Here is a 24231-nt window from a genome sequence, read left to right as displayed (position 1 = left end):
CTGAATTATTTTAAAGCAAATTCCAGACAGCACATTATTTTATCCATAAATATTTTATATGTATCTCTAAAAGATAAGGTCTCCTTTTAAAAAATAATAATATTGTCATTTCTTTTTTAAAAAGTCTTGATACTGTCATGTATCTAATTAGTGTTCAACTATTGCCAGTTGCCTCATTTTAAAAAATAGTTTATTTGGTCTAGTTGGAGTCCAGATAAGGTCTATACATGGCAGTTGGTTGACGGCTTAAAAGTTTCCTTTAACTTCTGTGTTACCCCTTTATCTCTCTTTTTCCCTTCTAGTTTATTTGTTGAAGAAACCTTGTTGTTTGTCCTTAAGTATTTTTTGGAGTCTATAATTTGTTAATTGAATCTCTGTGGTGTCATTTAACATGTTCCTCTGTTCCCTGTATTTCCTGTACATTAGACATCCCTTTACTTTCAAGCTGAGTGATTATGTTGTAGCTGTGTCCAGCATATAGCTAGATTTCATTCTTTTAAATAATTACATAATTTGTGTTTTAATCATCAAGTATAATCAGTTTCCATTTACTGTGATTACTGATATATTTGTGCTTATTTCTATTATCTTATTTTGTGCTTCCTATTTACTCCTTATTTTTTCTTTACCTTCTGTCCTTTCTTTCCTTCTCTTGTATTGAGTTTTCTGTATTCTCTCTTTCCCTCTCTATTTGTTTAGAAATTTTACATTCTATTTTTAATCTCTTAGTGATTATTCTTCAATTTTCAACATTCAGAGGAGTGTTGAGATGAATATATTTACCTCCCAAACAATATAAGGACTTTAGACTTTTAATACTCATATGCCTTTTCACATTTTTCTCTGATAATGTTTTCTAGTATTTTTGTTCTACCTTGTTTTTAACCCACCCACTTAGTCTCCTTTGTCTTGTATTGTTTTTGTTGTTGTTGTTAAACTTTTTTTCGTTTTTAATTTATTTATTTTTGGCTAGGTTGGGTCTTTGTTGCTGCGCACGGGCTTTCTCTAGTTGTGGCGAGCGGGGGCTACTCTTTGTTGCCGTGTGCGGGCTTCTCATTGTGGTGGCTTCTCTTGTTGCAGAGCACGGGCTCTAGGCGCTCAGGCTTTAGTAGTTGTGGCTCGCGGGCTCAGTAGTTGTGGCTCGTGGGCTCTAGAGCGCAGGCTCAGTAGTTGTGGTGCACGGGCTTAGTTGCTCTGTGGCATGTGGGATCTTCCTGGACCAGGGCTCGAACCCGTGTCCCCTGTATTGACAGGCGGATTCTTAACCACTGCACCGTCTTGTATTTTTTTAAGTAAATACTAATTTGAATTTATAAGCATGTTTGCCAGTTTCCCCTCAGTTGCTTCTTTTTTAAAAAAAAGTTGTAAATTGAGTAGTGTACATATGTAAACAATAAATATATGAAACCAAAACACAAGTTTCATCAAATAATACTTGTCCTTATTGCCTGAGATGCACTCTGGCATTTTCTATTCTGTGCCATTATTGCTTCTTGCATCCACTTCTTCGAGGATTGTTCTCTTCTTCCTTCCTTTATTAGTTCTTTCAACTAGAGTCTGTTAGTAGCAAATTCTCCCAGTCTTTGAAAATAGTTTTAATTTTACTACAATTTGTGAGTGATGGCTTATAGCCAAGTACAGAATTCTAGGTTGATGCTTATTTTCCCTCAGCATTTTAAAGATATTATTCCATTTTCCACTGACATCTCTAATTGCTGAGTTTATAATACCTATGTGCTGTCTGTCTAATTGCTGTTTTTTTATCTCTGATTCCTTTTAAAGTTTTCCTCTTTATGTTTGGTTTGTTTTGCATTTTTGATACATTTTTGTCTAGGTGTATATTTCTTTTTATTTATACTATATGGGAGTAGGAATGATTCTTTTATTTTTTTAATAGATCTTTATTGGAGTATAATTGCTTCACAATACTCTGTTAGTTTCTGTTGTACACCAAAGCGAATTAGCCATATGCATACACATGTCCCCATATCCCCTCCGTCTTGAGCCTCCCTCCCATCCTCCCTATCCCACCCCTCTAGGTCATCGCAAAGCACCGAGCTGATCTCCCTATGCTATGCTGCTGCTTCCCACTAGCTAACTGTTTTACATTCGGTAGTGTATATATGTCGATGCTACTCTCACTTTGCCCAACTCCCCCCTCCACCCAGTGTCCTCAAGTCCATTCTCTATGTCTACATCTTTATTCCCGCCCTGAAACTAGGTTCATCAGTACCATTTTTTTAATTTTTAGATTCCATATATATGCGTTAGAATACAGTATTTGTTTTTCTCTTTCTGACGTACTTCACTCTGTATGACAGACTCTAGGTCCATCCATCCCCCTTACTACAAATAACTCAATTTTGTTTCTTTTTATGGCTGAGTAATGTTCCATTTTATATATGTGCCACATCTTCTTTATCCATTCATCTGTGGATGGACATTTAGGTTGGTTCCATGCCCTAGCTATTGTGAATAGTGCTGCAGTGAACATTGTGGTACATGTCTCTTTTTTAATTATGGTATTTTCAAGGTATATGCCCAGTAGTGAGATTGCTGGGTCATATGGTAGTTCTATTTTTAGTTTTTTAAGGAACCTGCATACTGTTTTCCATAGTGGTTGTATCAATTTACATTCCCACTAACAGTGCAGGAGGGTTCCCTTTTCACCACACCCTTTCCAGCATTTATTGTTTCTAGACTTTTTGATAATAGCCATTCTGACAGGCATGAGGTGATACCTCATTGTAGTTTTGATTTGCATTTCTCTAATAATTAGTGATGTTGAGAATCTTTCCATGTGCCTCTTGGCCATCTCTATGTCTTTCTTGGTGAAATGTCTGTTTAGGTCTTCTGCCCATTTTTGGATTGGGTTGTTTGTTTTTTTGGTATTGATCTCCATGAGCTGTTTGTATATTTTGGAGATTAATCCTTTGTCTGTTGTTTCATTTGCAAATATTGTCTCCCATTCTGAGGGTTGTTTTTTGGTCTTGTTTATGGTTTCCTTTGCTGTGCAAAAGCTTTTAAGCTTAATTAGGTCCCATTTGGGGTTTTTTTGTTTGTTTTTATTTCTGTTACTCTAGGAGGTGGGTCAAAAAAGATCATGCTGTGGTTTATGTCAAAGAGTGTTCTTCCTATGTTTTCCTCTAAGAGTTTTATAGTGTCTGGTCTTACATTTAGGTCTTTAATCCATTTGGAGTTTATTTTTGTTTATGGTGTTAAGGAGTGTTCTAATTTCCATCTTTGACATGTAGCTGTCCAGTTTTCCCAGCACCACTTATTGAAGAGGCTGTCCTTTCTCCATTGTATGTTCTTGCCTCCCTTGTCGTAAATTAGGTGACTATATGTGCATGGGTTTATCTCTGGGCATTCTATCCTGTAGCATTGATCTATATTTCTGTTTTTGTGCCAGTACCATACTGTCTTGATTACTGTAGCTTTGTGGTATAGTTTGAAGTCAGGAGCCTGATTCCTCTAACTCCATTTTTCTTTCTCAAGATTGCTTTGGCTATTTGGGGTCTTTTGTATTTCCATACGAATTGTAAAATTTTTTGTTCTAATTCTGTGAAGAATGCCATTGGTAGTTCTATAGGGATTGCATTGACTCTGTAGATCGCTTTAGGTAGTATAGTCATTTTCACAATATTGATTCTTCCAATCCAAGAACATGGTATATCCCTCCATCTATTTATTTCGTCTTTGATTTCTTTCATCAGTGTTTTATAGTTTTCTGAGTACAAGTCTTTCGCCTCCTTAGGCAGGTTTATTCCTAGATATTTCATTCTTTTTGTTGCGATGGTAAATGGAATTGTTTCCTTAATTTCTCTTTCTGATTTTTTGTTGTTGGTGTACAGGAATGCCAGAGATTTCTGTGCATTAATGTTGTATCCTGCAACCTTACCAAATTCATTGATTAGTTCTAGTAGTTTTCTGGTGGCATCTCTAGGATTTTCTATGTGTAGTATCTTGTCATCCGCAAACAATGACAGTTTTACTTCTTCTTTTCCAATTTGTATTCCCTTTATTTCTTTTTCTTCTCTGATTGCCGTAGCTAGGACTTCCAAAACTATGTTGAATAGAAGTGGTGAGAGCGGAAATCCTTGTCTTGTTCCTGATCTTAGTGGAAATGCTTTCAGTTTTTCACCATTGAGTATGATGTTTGCTGTGGGTTTGTCATAAATGGCCTTTATTATGTTGAGGTAGGTTCCCCCAGTGCCCACTTTCTGGAAAGTTTGTATCATAAATGGGTGTTGAATTTTGTCAAAAGCTTTTACTGCATCTATTGAGATGATCTTATGGTTTTTATTCCTTAATTTGTTAATGTGGTGTTATCACATTGATTGATTTGCATATATTGCAGAATCCTTGCATCCCTGGGATAGATCCCACTTGATCATGGTGTATGATCCTTTTAATGTGCTGTTGGATTCTGTTTGCTAGTGTTTTGTTCAGGATTTTTGTGTCTATGTTCATCGGTGATATTGGTCTATAATTTTCTTATTTTGTGATATCTTTTTCTGATTTTGGTATCAGGGTGATGGTGGGTTCGTAGAATGAGTTTGGGAGTGTTCCTTCCTCTGCAATTTTTTGCAAGAGTTTGAGAAGGACAGGTGTTAACTCTTCTGTAAATGTTTGATAGAATTCGCCTGTGAAGCCGTCTGGTCCTGGACTTTTGTTTGTTGGAAGATTTTTAATTACGGTTTCAATTTCATTACTTATGATAGGTCTGTTTATATTTTCTAATTCTTCCTGGTTCAGCCTTGGAAAATTGTAGCTTTCCAAGAATTTGTCCATTTCTTTGTGGTTGTCCATTTCATTGACATACAGTTGTTTGTGGTAGTCTCTTATATTCCTTCGTATTTCTGAGGTGTCTGTTGTGATTTCTCCTTTTTCATTTCTAATTTTATTGATTTGCGTCCTCTCCCTTTTTTTCTTGATGAGTCTGGCTAAGGGTTTATCAATTTTGTTTATCTTCTCAAAGAAGCAGCTTTTAGTTTTATTGATCTTTGCTATTGTTTTCTTCGTTTCTATTTCATTTATCTCTGCTCTGATTTTTATGATTTCTTTCCTTCTACTGACTTTGGGTTTTCTTTGTTCTTCTTTCTCTAGTTGTTTTAAGTGTAGGGTTAGATTGTTCATTTGAGATTTTTCTTGTTTCTTGAGGTGAGATTGAATTGCTATAAACTTCCCTCTTAGAACTGCTTTTGCTGCCTCCCATTGGTTTTTGGGTCGTCGTGTTTTCATTGTCATTTGTTTCTTTGTATTTTTTTATTTCTTCGTTGATTTCTTCAGTGATCTCTTGGTTGTTTAGTAGCGTGCTCTTTAGCCTCCGTATATTTGTGTTTTTTACAGTTTTTTTTCCTGTAGTTGATTTCCAATATCATAGTGTTGTGGTCAGAAAAGATGCTTGATATGATTTCAATTTTCTTAAATTTACCAAGGCTTGATTTGTGGCCCAAGGTGTGATCTGTCTTGGAGAATGTTCCATGTGCATTTGAGAAGAAAGTGTATTCTGCCACTTTTGGGTGGAATGTTCTATAAGTATCAATTAAATCTATCTGGTCTTTAGTGTCACTTAAAGCTTGTGTTTCCTTATTTATTTTTTTTGAATTATCTGTCCATTGGTGTAAGTGGTGTGTTAAAGTCCCCTTCTATTACTGTGTTACTGTCAATTTTTCCTTTCATGGTTGTTAGCATTTGCCTTATGTAGTGAGGTGCTCCTATTTTGGGTGCGTAAACATTTATAATTGTTATATCTTCTTGGATTGATCCTTTGATCATTATGTAGTGTCCTTCTTTGTCTCTTGTAATAGTCTTTATTTTAAAGTCTATTTTCTTGGATACGAGTATTGCTACTCTAGCTTTCTTTTGATTTCCATTTGTATGGAATATCTTTTTCCATCCCTTCACCTCAGTCCATAGGTGTCCCTAGGTCTGAAGTGGGTCTCTTGTAGACAGCATATATATGGGTTTTGTTTTTGTATCCATTCAGCCCGTTCCTGTCTTTTGGTTGGTGCATTTAATCCATTTACATTCAAGGTTGTTATCCATATGTATCTTCCTGTTACCATTTTCTTAATTGTTTTGGGTTTGTTTTTGTGGGTCTTTTTCTTCTCTTGTGTTTCCCGCCTAGAGAAGTTTCTTTAGCATTTGTTGTAAAGCTGGTTTTGTGGTGCTGAATTCTCGTAGCTTTTGCTTGTCTGAAAAGCTTTTGATTTCTCCCTCGAATCTGAATGAGATCCTTAATGTGTAGAGTAATCTTGGTTGCAGGTTTTTGTCTTTCATCACGTTAAGTATATCCTCACTCCCTTCTGGCCTGCAGAGTTTCTGCTGAAAAATCAGCTGATAACTTTATGGGTATTCCTTTATATGTTATTTTTTGTTTTTCCCTTGCTGCTTTTAGTATATTTTCTTTGAATTTAATTTTTGTTAGTTTGAGTAATGTGTGTCTTGTTGTGTTTTTCCTAGGGTTATTCCTGTATGGGACTCTCTGGGCTTCCTGGACTTGGGTGACTATTTCCTTTCCCATGTTAGGGAAGTTTTTGACTATAATCTCTTCAGATGTTTTCTCAGACCCTTTCTTTTTCTCTTCTTCTTCTGGGACCCCTGTAATTAGAATGTTGGTGCGTTTAGTGTTGTCCCAGAGGTCTCTGAGGGTGTCTTCAATGCTTTTCTTTTTTTTTTCTTTATTCTGCTCCTTGGCAGTTATTTCTGCCATTTTGTCTTCTAGCTCACTTATTCGTTCTTCTGCCTCAGTTATTCTTTTATTGATTCCTTCTAATGTGTTTTTCATTTCAGTTATTATGTTGTTCATCTCTGTTTGTTTGTTCTTTAGATCTTCTAGATCTCTGTTAAACATTTCTTGTATTTTCTCAATCTGTGCCTCCATTCTATTTCCAGATTCTGGATCATCTTTACTATCATTACTCTGAATTCTTTTACAGGTAGATTGCCTTTTTCCTCTTCATTTATTTGGTCTTGTAGGTTTTTACTTTGCTCCTTCATCTGTGACATATTTTTTTGCCATCTCATTTTTTTTTTTATAAGTGGGATTGTGTTCCTGTCTTACTGGTTGTTTGGCCTGAGGCTTCCAACACTGGAGTTTATAGGCTGTTGGGTAGAGCTGGGTGTTGGTGCTGAGATGAGGACCTCCATGAGACCTCACTCCAATGAATATTCCCTGGAGTCTGAGGTTCTCTGTTAGTCCAGTGGTTCTGACATGGAGCTCCCACCGCAGGAGCTTCAGCCTGACCTCCCGCTCGTGAACCAAGATCCCACAAGCCGCATGGGGTGGCAAAAAAAAAAAAGAGAGAGAACAATAACAAAGTAAAAAATAAAATTAGACTAGGAAAGTAACAGATATGTTAGAAAGAATATAAAAACAAAAATATAGATGAATCAACAACCAGAAGGTACAACAGTACCACAATAGTAAAAAAGAGAAGGGGGGGAAAGAGGGAAAAAGAAAAGAAAAGGAAAAAAAAAACAGGGAAAAGGCCTTGGCTGTGGAGGGCGGGTCCTAAGCAAGGGTGAGGTTTGGGTGTTGGGCAGGGCCTATGCTCAGGACCCACAGGGTTGGAAAAGGCCCTGGGGGCTGTGGGGGGTGGGGCTTAGGGTCCAGGAACAGAAGGGGGCCAGATGTGCCCCCACCTCTGCTCTCAGAGGGTGGGGGACCTCACCTGGGAGCCCAGCAGGTTTCCTGGCCTCAAGTGGGTGGGGAAATGCCCTCCTCCTCTCCTGCTCCTCCTGCTCCTCTGGTCCCGGAGGGCCTCTCCCACCTGCCTCTCCTGATCTCCTCGGTCTCTCTCCTATGCCCGCCGGACCCATGCCGCCTGGAGGGGGCTTTGGAGGACAGGGGACCGGCCTGGGAGGAATGATTCTTTAATTTGCAGATTTAACACTGGGAATTTTTCATCTGGTTTCTTTTGGAGTATTGCTTCCTCCCCATTCTTTCTGTTCTGTTTTCTAAAACACTTGTTACAGGTATGTTGGAACTTCTCAGTCTATTTCTTGTCTTTTAATCACTTCTTAATTTCCACCTTTTTATCTCTCAATGATGTGCTCAGGATGTTTCCTCAGATCTCTCTCTCTTAGTTTACGAATTCTCTCTTCTGCTCTGTCTTCTTTGCTGTAGGATTTTAATTTTGGTGACTACATTCTTAATGTCTAGAAGTTTTGTTTCTTTTTCAAATCTATCTGTTCTTTGGATGTTCTTTTAGTGTGGTTTCTATACCTTCTTTCATCAATTTAATTATTTTAGTAATATTTTATACCCTTGCAGCTTATTTTATTTTTTGTGTGCATATTCTCAATTGTCAAACCTATATACTGTCCTCAGGGTTGCTTGTTTCTTTGTGTGAGTTTTAATTTTTTATCATGAGCTTGTTTTGCGGGGGCAGGGTTCTGCTAGGTTGTATATGTTTTTCTTTGGAGTGGTTTTATATTTACTTCTTGCTGTTACTGAAGTAGAAAAAAATGGGGACAAGTTTTTATATATATTTTTTTGGCTTGGAGTTGCTGTACTACATAGATAGTATAAATTCAGATCCCACATTTGCCTGTAGCAAGACAGGGGTTTCTATTTCTCAGAGTTGACTTTTATTTTTCTCCCGTCCACTATCCACGGAGATAGAAAACTTCTTTGCTGCTCTTTTAGGGCAGAGTTTTTCTTATCCACATTTTTAAAAAAAATTTTATTTGTTTTTGGCTGCATTGGGTCTTCGTTGCTGCGTGTGGGTTTTTCTCTAGTTGCGGAGAGCGGGGGCTACTCTTCGTTGTGGTGCGCGGGCTTCTCATTGCGGTGGCTTCTCTTGTTGCGGAGCATGGGCTCTAGGCGCACGGGCTTCAGTTGTTGTGGCTCACAGACTCTAGAGCACAGGCTCAGTAGTTGTGGTGCACGGGCTTAGTTGCCCCACGGCATGTGGGATCTTCCCAGACCAGGGCTCGAACCCATGTCCCCTGCGTTGGCAGGCAGATTCTTAACCACTGCGCCACCAGAGAAGCCCTCTTATCAGCATTTTATGGACAGAACTGTCCTTCAGCACTCTGAGCCATAGGAAGATAGCTCAGTTCCCCTCACTGCAGTCTGTAGAAACCATGTGTTCTGTTCCTCTGTGGACTATGCCGGCATCATTGTCCATTTATTGCCCAGCTTTGATTTCCTTTTGGTTTTTTGTTTTTTTTTTTTTTTTTTTTTTAAATTTTTTTTTTTTTTAATTAATTAGTTAATTTATTTATTTTTGGCTGTCTTGGGTCTTCGTTTCTGTGTGCGGGCTTTCTCCAGTTGCGGCGAGCGGGGGCCACTCTTCACCGCAGTGCGCGGGCCTCTCACTGTCGCGGCCTCTCTTCTTGCAGAGCACAGGCTCCAGACGCGCAGGCTCAGTAATTGTGGCTCACGGGCTTAGTTGCTCCACGGCATGTGGGATCTTCCCAGACCAGGGCTCGAACCCGTGTCCCCTGCATTGGCAGGCAGATTCTTAACCATTGCGCCACCAGGGAAGCCCTTCCTTTTGGTTTTATGGCACCAGAAGATTTCTTTATTTACAGGTCTTGGTTGTGTATGAATCTCTTTTGTTTTTTTTTTTTAATTTAGCATTTCTTCTTTGTTTTATAACAGGGCATGGGCCTATCCACTGTACGTCAATCTGATGTGTTTTCTGAAGTTGACAGTAACTTTAATAGTTTTTTTTTTTTTTTTTTTACCATGAGGGAGTTTAAATTTTAAATATTGTATTAAATTATTTTATTATGGGGTAAATAGAAAGCTATCAGAATAATATGTTGTAAACTTCTAATGTGTCTGTTGCCATGTGGAAGTGTTAGCTAAGTGCTATGTCTTTCCCACGTGATTTTTTTCTACTGTTTTCTTTTAATTGTAATATGTACTATGGATTAGTGCATTTCCTGACTCATATGAATAAAGAAGATCAAAGGGACAACGAACAGATTTCAGTAACGGAAACTCATCCTAGTCAGAAAACCTGTGTGTTTCCTTCTGCCGATTCAGCTGTCAGCCTTTCCAGTGACCAGAATTTGACTTCTCCTGGTATCGTTCTTAACTTTTTTCATTTACTCTTATTTTCCAATACTCTTACTGAAGAGTACTTACTAAGAATATAGTTGTGAAGGATTCGTGAAGCGATTTTGCAGTACTTATAAGTTTCAGGGAAGGGATGTTAAAAATTGTGCCAGTCACATGAAGAGCTACGTCATCTTGTCAGCTTCATAAGATACACTGCAAGCATGTGTCATATCTCTCTGTAACTTATTAATGTTAAATACATAGCAACTGAAATATTATACCATTATACTGGTATATTATACTATAACACTATAATATTTGATTTTTATAAAAATTGAGAAATTCCAACTCTGTCAATTATGATAGTTTCGATTTGAAAACAAAATAATAGCTGTAATTTATTGAGCCTCTGCCATGTGCCAGACATTGTTGTTTTACATGCATTGACCCTGGTGTAAGCCTGACCTGTGACGTAGCTACCATTATTATCCCCATTTTACAGTTGAGGATATTGAGCCTTAGACAAGTTCAGTGCCACTGTTCATTCCATTTCATTTGGAGCTGGCAATTCAAAATGCTATTCCTTAGTCCTAACAAATACTTTGTGTCATATAAATAGCAGGGCATACTAAATATCACAGTTGGACCACTAACAGTGGCTTTAAATATTTTTTTTGCCCTCAGATATTTATGGTCAATAATGATGATTCTACTGAATGTTTACAGTATGTTTTATTACCATTATTAACTTAATATAATCAGTTAAGAAATACTATTTTTAAATGGCATTGCTGTTATTTAAACAAAAGCTATTAAGAAGCTGGTTTAAACTTTGTAATTTTGTTCTCTAAGTTCTTTCTAGATTCTGTTTGTATTTGTCATCATCACATGGGGATAATCATTTTTACTTCATAGAGTTGTTGTGAAGATTAAGTACTATATATAGAGCAATTAGCTGAGAATCTGTTTGATTCCTATAGGTTCTTGGTTACCAGTATCTTTCCTCTTCCCTCTTATGGGTGGGGGGAGAATTGAGAAATGAGGTTAAAGAGGCTCTAGTGGGTTCTAGCTGTATCTGAGAAGTCTAAACTCCATTTTGTACTTGGGAATCATTGGTAAATTCTGAGCAGTGGAGGTTAGGAGGAAGACTAGGATGGAGGCCTAGGTCAGTTAGTGAACTGTTAAATTAATCTGACCTGTGCCGTGATGAGGGCCTGGGCAGTGTTGTGGGAAAGGAGAAGAAACAAGAGACATTCTGAATAGGCAGCTGATGATACTCACCGACTAAGTGGTTGGAAAGGAAGGAGAACGTGAATGGCTGGTTAGCATTGTCAGGCTAAGAGCAAGGATGTCACCAGGTCTTAACGCCAAACTCTAGAGCACCTTTGGACCACATGTAGCATTTAAGGCAGGGCCATGTCATATTTAGGATCTAGTTTTTGATAAGGAAGTAGAGCTTGCTGAGAGCTTTAGGCTTAAAAACAGATGTAAGAGCCTTTTACCTAATTATATAGTTAAGACTTAGAGAGTGCATCAGTTTTCTGCAAGAAAGATGGAAAAAGGAGAAAAGCTGAGGACCAACCTGTGAAATGCCACCCATTAGAGAGCAAGGGGAGCCCCCGCCTCCAGTGAGGGAAATGGATGAGCAGACTCTGGTAAAGGGATTTTCAAGAAAAAGTGAGTGGCTAACAGTTTCACAAGCCACCAGAAAGTCAAGAATGAAGACTGAGTTTTTTTTAAGGACTTGAGGACTTTCAGTGTAATATCAAGGGTAGAAGAAGGCAGGTTGGGGACGAAGACAGGCTCAAGAAGCTGTAAGTATAGGCAACTTAAGAATTCTGACAGTAAAAGGAAATGAGAAAAATGAAGATAGAAATGAGATAAATGAAATGAAGTCAAAGATCATTTCGAGTTGGGGATAAATATAAACTCTTATGTTTAAAGGTAGAAGAAAAGAAAGTACTAGGAAAAGAGAAATTGAGAGTACCAGGTTAAGGCGATGATTCATTCAGGATTGTAATAGCTTCTTAAACTATAAGGCAAGAGGGAAAAACAAGGAGAAGTGTCAGTAAATGTCATAACACAGGTAAAGATGGATAAATAGAAATGTTTTTTCTCCAGTATTCAATGTTTAATTATAAATTAAAAAAGAAACCTAATTAGTATTTTTTTAGAAGTGCAGAATTTAGATGCCCTAATGGGTGTTTTCTTCTCCAAGGTTGGCTTCTTGGAAAGATGTGCAGTCATTCCTTTACTTCTGGTGCTCACAAATAGCTCAAATTTACTCTTTTGAAATTGACTTTCATTTCTTAGCAATTTCTTCTGAGTGTTCATATAAGTGCCAAATAATTTAGTCACTGAGAATGGATTTAATTTTTGTTAACAGCCATAAGTTATTCAGAGGTGTTTCTGATAAGTGAAGTAGATGATCAGGCTCAGTGTCACTGTTTGGAATTTTTTAAAAAAAGGAATTGTGACTATCAAGGAATGAAGCTGGTCCATTGTGTTTAGTAAATTGTGAAGGCTGTCCCAGAGAACAAGTTCCAAAAATGGTTTGAAAATGAAGTAAGGATAGAATCTTCCTATGTAACTACTTTTAAAAGTAGTTATTTGAATATAACACTTCTCTGCCTTTTGATGAAAGGAATCCGTTTCATTTCTTAGTCAGATCTTTTATATCTCATTAGCCTATATGTACACCATTATCGAAGAACTCGCAAATGACCAGACTCTGAGAGCAAAGATAATGTAAAATTCTTGATTTGAGGATTAACAAACAAAACAACATGTGCTTAAGAAAGCAAAATTGTTTTAATATTAAAAACATGTGAGCATGGATGATATAATATAGGACATGATGAACATGGGCCTTAAACCAAAAAAAAAAAAAAATGTGGATGTTCTAAGTCTTAGAGGCAGGGTGGCTTTATCTTAGGATAAGAAAATCTTAACAAGGAAGTGTTTTTGACAAGAGATGTCAGGACATTTTTCCCTGTATTAACTCAATTCTCTTTGAGGGTTAAACATACAGAAAATTGAGTAGACCAAGTGTTTTGCTTTAAAGACGTGTTGTTAATATTGGACAACGTTTAAAAATTACTCTTTGGGGCATATTCTTCCAAGTAAAGGCTCTTGTAGTTAAATTAGATATTTTCCCACAAGTATTCCTTTTAGATCATCAGAAGTTTTTGTTTTTTGTTTTTTTAGTAAATCTCACTCCAGTATTCTAAACTGTGTATGAAGCAAAGAAAGATTGTACCTCCTAAAATGTATTATTCAGAGTACTCTGGATAGAAAAGTAATAATCTTAAAATGTAGACAATATTCACTACCAAATGGAGGTTTAAAAATATTTCAGTTTCTATATATATAATTTCTAGATCAGGTTAATAATCAAAAATAGAAAAAACTGACCTGAAATTTTTATTAATAGTAATATTTCTTTTTTTTAAGGTGTGAATAACAGTGATGAATTATTTGAGAGGTAAATATCTTAAGAATTAATTCACAGTTTTACTTAAAGTTAGGTATAAATTATGTGTTCTGGAAATTTTGTTGTTCATATGTATGTAAACTTCTACAGTATATATTTTTTGTGGATTAAAGGAATGTAATTCCCATTGGGAATGGGGTGTTTTAAGATAGCAGTCCCCAACCGTTTTGGCACCAGGGACCGGTTTCTTGGAAGACAGTTTTTCCACAGACGTCGGGGCTGGAGGATGGGTATTGTTCAGGTAGTAATGCGAACGGTGGTAAGCGGCAGATGAAGCTTCTCGCTCACCCACCTCTCACCTCGCCTGCTGTGTGGCCCTGTTCCTAACAGGCCACGGACCGGTAGCAGCGTAGTGGTCCACAGCCCTGGGGTGGGGCCTCCTGTTTTAAGAAACTGAGGATTGTTATATTGTATCCCTTACTGTTCAGCATAGGTAATTAGAATACAGTAGCTTACACTTGCTACATTTTCTTTTACTACGTATGTATTAAATTTCCATAGGCAGGACAGGTTGTTGTCCTAGTTGTCCCAGTTGTCCCCTAGGCCTTATGTTTGCTCCTTTGAGAGTGCATATGAAGTTATCAATTATTGATGATTAGGCTTTTCCACTGAGGATTACTGGAATTAAAGCAATAGAAGGAAATTAGTTATATGTTTATCATTTTTTGTGTTCATTTATACTCTTGGAGAGCATAGTTTTACATGTTCATTTTTGCTTAATGTAATTAAGTTGTAGATATTGATTTATATCTCTCATACTGCATTTGGGAATGAAGTGTTTCAGTAGATCCACTCCAGATGAGTGAACTGACTGATATTGCAGACATTATCAATGACCTTATAACAAAAGATGGAGTTTCCAGTGAAGAGCTTGGCTTAACAGAACAACAGGCGAGGAGCATCTCCAGGTAATCATTGAATAATTCATTTTTAACGTGCTTAAAATGTTTATGGTTCAAGAATATTTAAAATTGACCATATTTTATGTTTTTTTTTTTTACCTCTTTATTGGCGTATAATTGCTTTGCAAGGTTGTGTTAGTTTCTGCTGTACAACAAAGTGAATCAGCTATATGTATACATATATCCCCATATCCCCTCCCTCTTGAGCTTCCCTCCCACCCTCCCTATCCCACCCCTCTAGGTGGTCACAGAGCATCGAGCTGATCTCCCTGTGCTATGCAGCAGCTTCCCACTAGGTATCTATTTTACATTTGGTAGTGTATATATGTCCATGCCACTCTCTCACTTCATCCCAGCTTACCTTTCCCCCTCCCCGTGTCCTCAAGTCCATTCTCTACGTCTGCTTCTTTACCCCTGCCCTGCCACTTGGTTCATCAGTACCGCTTTCTTAGATTCCATATATATGTGTTAGCGTACGGTATTCGTTTTTCTTTTTCTGACTTACTTCATTCTGTATGACAGACTCTAGGTCCATCCACCTCACTACAAATAACTCAGTTTCGTTCCTTTTTGTGGCTGAGTAATATTCCATTGTATATATGTGCCACATCTTCTTTATCCAGTCATCTGTCGATGGACACTTAGGTTGCTTCCATGTCCTGGCTATTGTAAATAGAGCTGCAATGAACATTGTGGTACATGACTCTTTTTGAATTATGGTTTTCTCAGGGTATATGCCCAGTAGTGGGACTGCTGGGTCATAGGGTAGTTCTATTTTTAGTTTTTTAAGGAACCTCCATACTGTTCTCCATAGTGGCTGTATCAATTTACATTCCCACCAACAGTGCAAGAGGGTTGCCTTTTCTCCACACCCTCTTCAGCATTTATTGTTTTAGATTTTTTGATGATAGCCATTCTGACCGGTGTGAGGTGATACCTCACTGTGGTTTTGATTTGCATTTCTCTAATGATTAGTGATGTTGAGAGCATCTTTTCATGTATTTGTTTGCCATCTACATTTTCTTTGGAGAAATGTCTATTTAGGTTCTCCGCCCATCTTTGGATTGGGTTGTTTTTTTAATATTGAGCTGCATGAGCTGCTGTATATTTTGGAGATTAATCCTTTGTCAGTTAATTAGTTTGCAAATATTTTCTCCCATTCTGAGGGTTGTCTTTTCGTCTTGTTTATGGTATCCTTTGTTGTGCAAAAGCTTTTAATCTTCATTAGGTCCCATTTATTTTTGTTTTTATTTTCATTACCGTAGGAGGTGGGTCAATAAGGATCTTGCTGTGATTTATGTCCTAGAGTGTTCTGCCTATGTTTTCCTCTAAGAGTTTTATAGTGTCTGGCCTTACATTTAGGTCTTTAATCTATTTTGAGTTTATTTTTGTGTATGGTGTTAGGGAGTGTTCTAATTTCATTCTTTTACATGTAGCTGTCCAGTTTTCCCTGCACCACTTATTGAAAAGGCTGTCTTTTCTCCATGTATATTCTTGCCTCCTTTGTCAAAGATAACGTGACCATATGTGCGTGGGTTTATCTCTGGGCTTTCTATCCTGTTCCATTGATCTGTATTTCTGTTTTTGTGCCAGTACCATATTGTCTTGATTACTGTAGCTTTGTAGTATAGTCTGAAGTCAGGGAGCCGGATTCCCCCAGCTCCGTTTTTCTTTCTCAAGATTGCTTTGGCTATTCGGGGTCTTCTTTGTTTCCATACAAATTGTAAAATTTCTCATTCTAGTTCTGTGAAAAATGGCATTGGTAATTTGATAGGGATTGCATTGAACCTATAGATTGCTTTGGGCAGTATAGTCATTTTCACAACATTGATTCTTCCAATCCAGGAGCATGGTATATCTCTCCATCTGTTTATGTCATCTTTGATTTCTTTCATCAGTGTTTTATAGTTTTCTGAGTACAGGTCTTTTGCCTCCTTAGGTAGGTTTATTCCGAGGTATTTTACTCTTTTTGTTGCGATGGTAAATGGGATTGTTTCCTTAATTTCTCTTTCTGATCTTTCATTGTTAGTGTATAGGAATGCCAGAGATTTCTGTGCATTAATGCTGTATCCTGGAAACTTACCAAATTCATTGATTAGTTCCAGTAGTTTTCTGGTGCCATCTTTAGGATTTTCTATGTATAGTATCATGTCATCTGCAAACAGTGACAGTTTTACTTCTTCTTTTCCAGTTGTATTCCTTTTATTTCTTTTTCTTCTCTGATTGCTGTGGCTAGGACTTCCAATACTATGTTGAATAAGAGTGGCGAGAGTGGACATCCTTGTCTTGTTCCTGATCTTAGAGGAAATGCTTTCAGTTTTTCACCATTGAGAATGATGTTTGCTGTGGCTTTATCGTATATGGCCTGTATTATGTTGAGTTAGGTTCCCCCAGTGCCCACTTTCTGGAAAGTTTGTATCATAAATGGGAGTTGAATTTTGTGAGAAGCTTTTCTTGCATCTACTGAGATTATCATATGGTTTTTATTCTTTAATTTGTTAATATGGTGTATCACATTGATTGTTTTGCGTATATTGCAGAATCCTTGCATCCCTGGGATAAATCCCACTTCATCATGGTGTGTGATCTTTTTAATCTGTTGCTGGATTCTGTTTGCTAGTATTTTGTTGAGGATTTTTTGTGTCTATGTTCATCAGTGATATTGGTCTGTAGTTTTCTTTTTTTGTGGTATCTTTGTCTGGTTTTGGTATCAGGGTGATGGTGGCCCCGTAGAACGAGTTTGGGAGTGTTCCTTCCTCTGCAATTTTTTGGAAGAGTTTGAGAAGGATAGGTGTTAAAACTCTTTTCTAAACGTTTGATAGAATTCGCCTGTGAAGCCATTTCTTCCTAGACTTTTGTTTGTTGGAAGATTTTTAATTACAGTTTCAATTTCATTACCTGTGATTGGTCTGTTTATATTTTCTAATTCTTCCTGGTTCAATCTTGGAAAGTTACACCTTTCCAAGAATTTGTCCATTTCTTCCAGGTTGTCCATTCTGTTGGTATACAGTTGCTTGTAGTAGTCCCTTATGATCCTTTGTATTTCTGCAGTGTCAGTTGTAATCTCTCCTTTTTCATTTCTAACTTTATTGATTTGAGTCCTCTCCCTTGTTTTCTTGATGGGTCTGGCTAAGGGTTTATAAATTTTGTTTATCTTCTCTAAGAACCAACTTTTAGTTTTATTGATCTTTGCTATTGTTTTCTTTGTTTCTATTTCATTTATTTCTGCTCTTATATTTATGATTTCTTTCCTTCTACTGACTTTGGGTTTTCTTTGTTCTTCTTTTTCTAGTTGCTTTAGGTGTAAGGTTAGATTGTTTATTTGAGGTTTTGCTTGTTTTTTGAGGTGAGCTTGAATTGCTATAAACTTCCCTCTTAGAATTGCTTTTGCTGCATCCCAGAGGTTTTGGATCATCGTGTTTTTGTTGTCATTTGTTTCTAGGTATTTTTTTATTTTTTTATTTCTTCAGTGATCTCTTGGTTATTTAGCAGTGCAGTTTAGCCTCCATGTATTTGTGTTTTTTACAGTTTGTTTTTCCTGTATTTGATTTCTAATTGATTTCTAATTTTCTGATTTTTTAAGAAACAAATTCAAAGCTTAAAATAGATTTTTTTCTTTGTAAATACATTTTGTGATGTGTATGTGTCATTCCTCCCCCTCCTCCAATATATATAGACTGGTTTATTTAACTAATACAGCACATCTGTATCCTTTGAGTTTTCCCAAGGTCTCATCACTCTGAGTACAACATAAATTTAATCCTATTTTTTCTTAGAAGGATTAATGATTTATTTCGTAGTACTTTACCCTAAATATGAACCCTTAGAATACATTTTAAATAGCTTTTCCTTGGAACATTAGGTTAAAATGTTTTTCCTTGTAGCCTTTCCTGGGCCAAGAACTCGTTCCTTATAGAATGAAGGCTGCCTCTTCTACTAACGCTTCTTTGGGATACATATGCCTTTTGGCTTATTCATTCATTGGGGGCTGGTTGGGTAGGGTACCCTCTGCCTGGCATGTACAAAGAGTCCAGTCTCTCAGAAGGAAAGCAGGTGTTCAGTATCAGCCATATCGTCTGTATCCATGACGCATCTTCCAGTTACGATGATGTCTTCTTCGCATACGGGGTGATGAGTCTGCCCCAAATCCCCGTCTACAGCACCTGTTTTTTGGGGCCACTCTCAGTACTCTTTGTGTAGAAGCCAAGATGGGATTAGATGTACAAAAGATTTACTGAGAGAAATGCCTGTGAAGGGAAAAATCAGAAGTGGGGCGAGGCATCAGACCCCAATGCAGTTCTGACTGCTGCCTGTGAAGGAGAGAGGGTTGGGTAAGCAATCCCAGAGTATAGTATAGCTCTAAGCGTGTTTCAGCTGGATCAGTGGTGAGACATCATGCCAAAATCGCCCATCAGAGGAGTCCTGTCTCTGTAGATCGGGGCCAGCCACAACATCCCTGCCATGCTCGGTCATTAGCTCGGGTCGGCCCTTGGGAGGTGTGGCCTGGGCAGGAACGTGAGGCCAGATCCAGAGAAGCATCAGTTTAGAAGTCATCTCTGTAGTATAAGTTTTGGAAGTGATTGAGATAGTCCAGAAATAGATTATAAGTGAAGAAATCCAAACCAGAACCTTTAAAGACATTAATATTTCATGGTGAGCAGAGAAGAAAGGCACCAATTTAAGAGGCTGCATCGTGTTTTGAGAGTTAGAGAAAGACCCAGGTAAGAGAGAGTTTAAAGCAGGAAGGAGAAGCCAGTTGTGCCAAATTTATAGAGAAGTGCAGTAAGATGAAGACTGAAGAGGCTGTCAGTGACCTGAGATCATTGTCAGTGGATTTCAGGGGACAGGTTGTAGCAAGTTGATTAGACATCATGAGTGTATGACTCTTCAAGATGGGGCAGAATCTGTCCAAAGAAGCAGTATTTAGTTGTGATACTTTTTATCTCCATAACAAATTTAACATCAAGTGATGCCCTGCTGGTTAAATTTCTTAGGATTCAGCATTCCTCTGGTAGACGTCCACAAAGAACTGAGAAGGAGAGAAAAGAGATTCAAGTCTGGATGAAAAGAAAACGAAAAGAAAGAATGGCAGAGTACTTAACTCAGCTAGCAGAGAAGAGAGCGCAAGAACATCATCCTTTCTGCCCCAGGAGCAACCCAGTAAGTCTGCGGTATCCAGGGTAATGGAATTATCACAGAATATCTGTAATTTTTTTCCTGGCAAGTATTCAAGAAAAGGATTAACATAATTTGGATGCATTTTTTTATTTGATAGAAAAGTCAGCATTTTACTTAAGTCTGGAAAAGTTAAGAAATTACCTTAACAAAATGTAGCAGGGAATTCTACAAACCATGTTCTATTGAACTATCTTAAATTATTTTTTCTCCCTGAGGCTAATTATGGCTCTAGCATTTTATTTTATTTTTTATTAGTTAATTAATTAATTTATTTGTCTGTGCCAGGTCTTAGTTGCGGCATGCGGGCTCTTAGTTGCTGCATGTGGGATAGAGTTCCCTGAGCAGGGATTGAACCCGGGCCCCCTGCATTGGGAGCACAGAGTCTTAACCACTGGACAGCTAGGGAAGTCCCGTGGCTCTAGCATTTTAACCGAATGAAGAGGTCGAGGGGGTGGGTGACCAGTTAGAGTCACTCCCTTAATTTTCAATGAAAGTCAGTGGCAGTTGAACAACTGTGTGTGTAGTAAAGCTATTTTAAAAATCAATTTTCTCTCCATAAGTTATCTACAGAAAAATCTATTAAAGTATGGTCCAGTTATGAACCAACAGAACAGTGGCCCTTCTGTGTGTGTGTTTCAACTGTCCTTTAAACTGTCATCTTTCGTTTCCTGAGCCCTGACTATGGACATCACCATGGTCAGGTCAGAAGTGTTTTTCTTCAGAAGGTGAAACAAAGCAATGTTACTTTGATGATTACATAACTGTGAAACTCACATTTAGATTACACTTGGATTATAGTTTATCTTTTACTTTGTCATCTGAAATAAAATATAATAGCACTTCATTTTTTTTCAGCATCATGAGGGGAACATATTCTGTAAGTGAATTTTCCAGATAAGGTTGTCACATTTCAGCACCAAAGGGTGCAAAAGTAGGTGAACTATTATTTAAAGAGTGTAATTTACTTACCTGTGTCTGGAGAGAGCATGCTGATGTTAGATAACATTTTGTTGATAGCTCTGGGGACATGGTAATGACCTTCAGGGCTACTCGAAGACCAGAATCTTACAGTGTGTGTGTATATGTGTGCTCTTCCACCCCACGGAGGGTGAGTTTGCGTATTGCCCTCCCTGTCAGCCAAGCAGATTCCCCAGACGGTTAGAATTGTATCCAAATTTAGAATAAATGAACTCTGAGGGCATTGGGACTGTTTTGTTCATAGACTTTGTGACATCTTCAGTATCGCAGATAATTGTTTATTTTTAGCTTCTATTTGGGTAAAGGTATGGAACTAGTGAGGGGTTAATGTAATTAAAATTTTCGTTTTCATTTTTATCAGAAATCAGTAAGACCTTAAATTATTGTTGACTACTGTATAGGACCTTGAGAAAGTGAATCCATTGTATGTGAAAGGACTTATCCTCATTAGTAATTCAACAGTAACTCTTAATGTTCTGGAATAAGACATATATAGCTGATGTTGGCCAGTTTACCCCATGGTGCATGTTTTGAAGAGTTTACAAGTCACAATGAACCCACTATAGTAGGTTTCTGGTAAACATTTTAAAACATTAAAGTGATGGTTTTAAATGTCTGACTCATTTCTGCTTTTATCAACCAAGCTCTTGGTGAGATTAATCATAAGACAGAGTACAAAGTGTGGGTGTCTCCATCCTTAAAACGTTCCTATTTTCCATTTTAAATGCAGCTGATAAGGATCTCTCCTTTTGAGAAAATACATTAGTTTAACTACTAAAATAGACTTTGCATTCCATTTATTAAATTGGATTTTATTTTAATTACATGATGCTTTAATTTAACATTTTCATATTTTGTGCTGGGGTAGGAAGCTTCATCAAATATGACAGTGTTTTGTACTGTTTCCTAAATAACAAAATTATGTTTTAACTTCCTATTAAAACATATTAGTGGAATTTTCATGTTTTCCAAGGGTCATAATGGTTTAATTATTTGAACTGAACAGTAATGAACTAACTGGTTATTTCTTGTGCAGTTTTACATGACCTCAAGGGAAATCAGGCTGAGACAAAAGATGAAGCACGAAAAAGACAGGTGAGTTTGGTGGTTGCACCCTGATCATTCTCTCTCTTGCTTGCTCACTCGAGGCCGTAGATAATGCCTTAGGGATTCTGGTTTGCACAGTAGTCCCTTTTTTGTTGATAAACAGAAAATTATGGGAGCTAACTGCAAGGAAAATAATTAGACTCCAATAGCCTTTTTTGGAATTTGCTTTCAAATATTATTTATTCCATTCAATTTTTATACCTTATTTCTGCTATTCCCCTCCCTCTCCCAATCCAGATATGTATGTGCATTTTGAAAATACCCCAAAGGCCATAACTACAGATGCCTTTAATAATACCTCCTAATGGTTTTCAGAAATCTGAAATTTGAATTTGTGTTGAAATGCATTGAAGAAAATAAATGCTAGGTGGTCTTTGAACACTATGTTCCCTCTAGAAATATGAACTGAAAGTGACTCTTTTACTAAATGTTTAATTCTTTCTCTAAAGACTGCTACTCTCTGACCACTATAGTCGTCGAATCTCACAAGCATACAGTCTGATGAATGAACTGTTATCTGAATCAGTACAGCTTCCAGCAACTGCACAGAAACCATTGCCTAACAAACCCAGACCTGCTCAAATTCCCAGAAGGCAACGCTCCCTTTCTCCAAGAGGGTAAGACAAGGTTTGGCACGTCATTTGGCAAGGTTATGTCAAGCGTGATAAGTGTGAAGCGCTGTTGTGACTCACGTTCAGTGGACTTGTTCTGAATTATGATAATGAAGTGAAGGGGAAAATGGTGCCATAATTATGAGGTCTTCATTAGTTTTAATCACCAAGGAAAAAGACAAAATTGGCATTAAATCTCTAATTAAGATATAACAAAGCACTTCTGTATGCCTAATACAATTTTTATATCCATTCAATCCTGTTTTCTTCTTTTCTGTAGTTTTTGTTAATAATTCCTTCTGTAATTTGCCTCCTAACTGCTCCCCTGTTTCTCTACTTGGCTCCATTCTTGTAGAAACAGACAGTCATCACCAGCTTACCACTTCTTCCTCTTCTTCCCACCCAGTTATTGCTGATTCAATTGTAGATACTGTTATATGTTTCTTCTTAAATTAATGACCTGCATTAGGTTTGGATATTAGTTCATTAGGCAAGAATTAATTAAACATAGATACTAAAGAAAAGTACCCAAGTGTAAAGTTTCTTATATATGGCAAACAAACACAGAATTATATTTGTTAATGACTCATAAGGAGGAAATGAACTGCCAGTATAGTGTTGTTAAAAATTACCACCTTTGACAAAATAATTGATTAGGATTGTAAACATAATCATGTAACTTAAGAGCCTAGAGGAAATGCTACCCGACACAAAGCTAGACGTAATCAGATTACTTGTGTGTGTGTCATTTGGGGTGTAATAAAAAGAGCAGAGACTCTCCTTGAATATTTCCTAGAATAATGCATGGTATTTAATACATAAATAACTGCCAAATGTATAGAGCATTTGAAATGGATAGAGAGATAAAAACAATTTCTTTGGAAAAAAATGAGTTAAGTTTGAGATATGAGGAGAATTATATACTAAATGCATCACTGAGGTACAAAATGAATGTATTAATCTGAACTGGAATTTACATCTTTTGAAATATTGTAGTTTATCACTGATAGAAGATTCTATTACAATAACTGTGTAATTTCTACTTTAGAGAGAATCGACATGATCACAATTTTCCAATACATAGACCTGGAAAAGTCAGATATATATCCATCAAACCAAGTTATACCCAAAAGGGGAGACCTTTGGGGCAAACTCAAGGCTCACCTTGGCCATGTGGTAAGACTGAAAACTTTTTTTTTTATCTTGTGTAATTTGGACCTATTCTTTCTTGTCTCCAAAGTTGTGTTTTCATTAGTAAAAGTTGTAAATCTTAGTGAAAAGCAGTTTCTATTTCAGCAGAATGCAAGGGATTGATAAAGAGTTAGCGGTACTGGGATTTTGTTCTATTGCTTTGAAATGAGAAGACCCTAGGGATCTTTTTAAACTAATGGCCTTTTTGTAATAGAATTTGAACAGTCAATTCTGTGTGATATGACTTATTTGGGAATCTATTTCTTTTGTGTGGCTAAAGATGTAGGCATTTTTACAAATCAAGTTCTGATAGATTTCAGCATGGATATATCATAGAGTAGGAATAGAACAGGTGCAGGTTGAAATAATATCGTTTTTACCCTTTTTGAATATTCTTTTCCACATTTGAAGATATAGTATGTTATTCATTACTAGCCTTCCTTTAGTTTATTTTGTCATATTTGGGTTTTGATTACTAAAGTAAAACATACTTATTTGTTTAAAAATGTATAGTCATAGTTAACATGTAGTATACATATATACAGCTAAGAATGTATAATAATAACTAATGTGCCAGGTTCCATTTAAGCACTTGAATTACAACTCTGCGAGAAAGGTACTATTATGTTCCCATTTTAAACAAGAGAAGGCCAGTGCAGAGAAAGTTGAAATAACTGCCTAAGATCAGATATCTAGGAAGTGGTAGAGTCTAGATTTAAACCCAGTCTGGGTCTAGAGCCTCCACACCTA

The 24231-nt window shown here is 37.1% G+C and overlaps 1 protein-coding gene across 9 annotated transcripts in view; it reads left to right on the top strand.

Moving 5' to 3' along the window:
* The window catches only part of CPLANE1 (ciliogenesis and planar polarity effector 1), a 132890-nt gene that overhangs the window by 87233 nt on the left and 21426 nt on the right, over window positions 1–24231 (top strand). For 7 of the 9 annotated variants that reach the window (XM_036846416.1, XM_036846408.1, XM_036846411.1 and 4 more), the window contains 7 exons: window positions 9896–10045; window positions 13475–13505; window positions 14291–14422; window positions 19411–19576; window positions 21609–21667; window positions 22129–22296; window positions 23339–23466. In XM_036846416.1, the coding sequence (XP_036702311.1) occupies window positions 9896–10045; window positions 13475–13505; window positions 14291–14422; window positions 19411–19576; window positions 21609–21667; window positions 22129–22296; window positions 23339–23466 (834 nt within the window). The remainder of the gene's footprint in view (window positions 1–9895; window positions 10046–13474; window positions 13506–14290; window positions 14423–19410; window positions 19577–21608; window positions 21668–22128; window positions 22297–23338; window positions 23467–24231) is intronic. The other 2 variants (XM_036846409.1, XM_036846415.1) reach the window with 2 other exon arrangements.

The sequence above is a fragment of the Balaenoptera musculus genome, chromosome 3, assembly GCF_009873245.2.
Source record: "Balaenoptera musculus isolate JJ_BM4_2016_0621 chromosome 3, mBalMus1.pri.v3, whole genome shotgun sequence".
Taxonomy (NCBI): Eukaryota; Metazoa; Chordata; class Mammalia; order Artiodactyla; family Balaenopteridae; genus Balaenoptera; species Balaenoptera musculus.
Note: the sequence above shows the minus strand (reverse complement) of the source record. Positions and strands in the feature narration are given on the sequence as shown.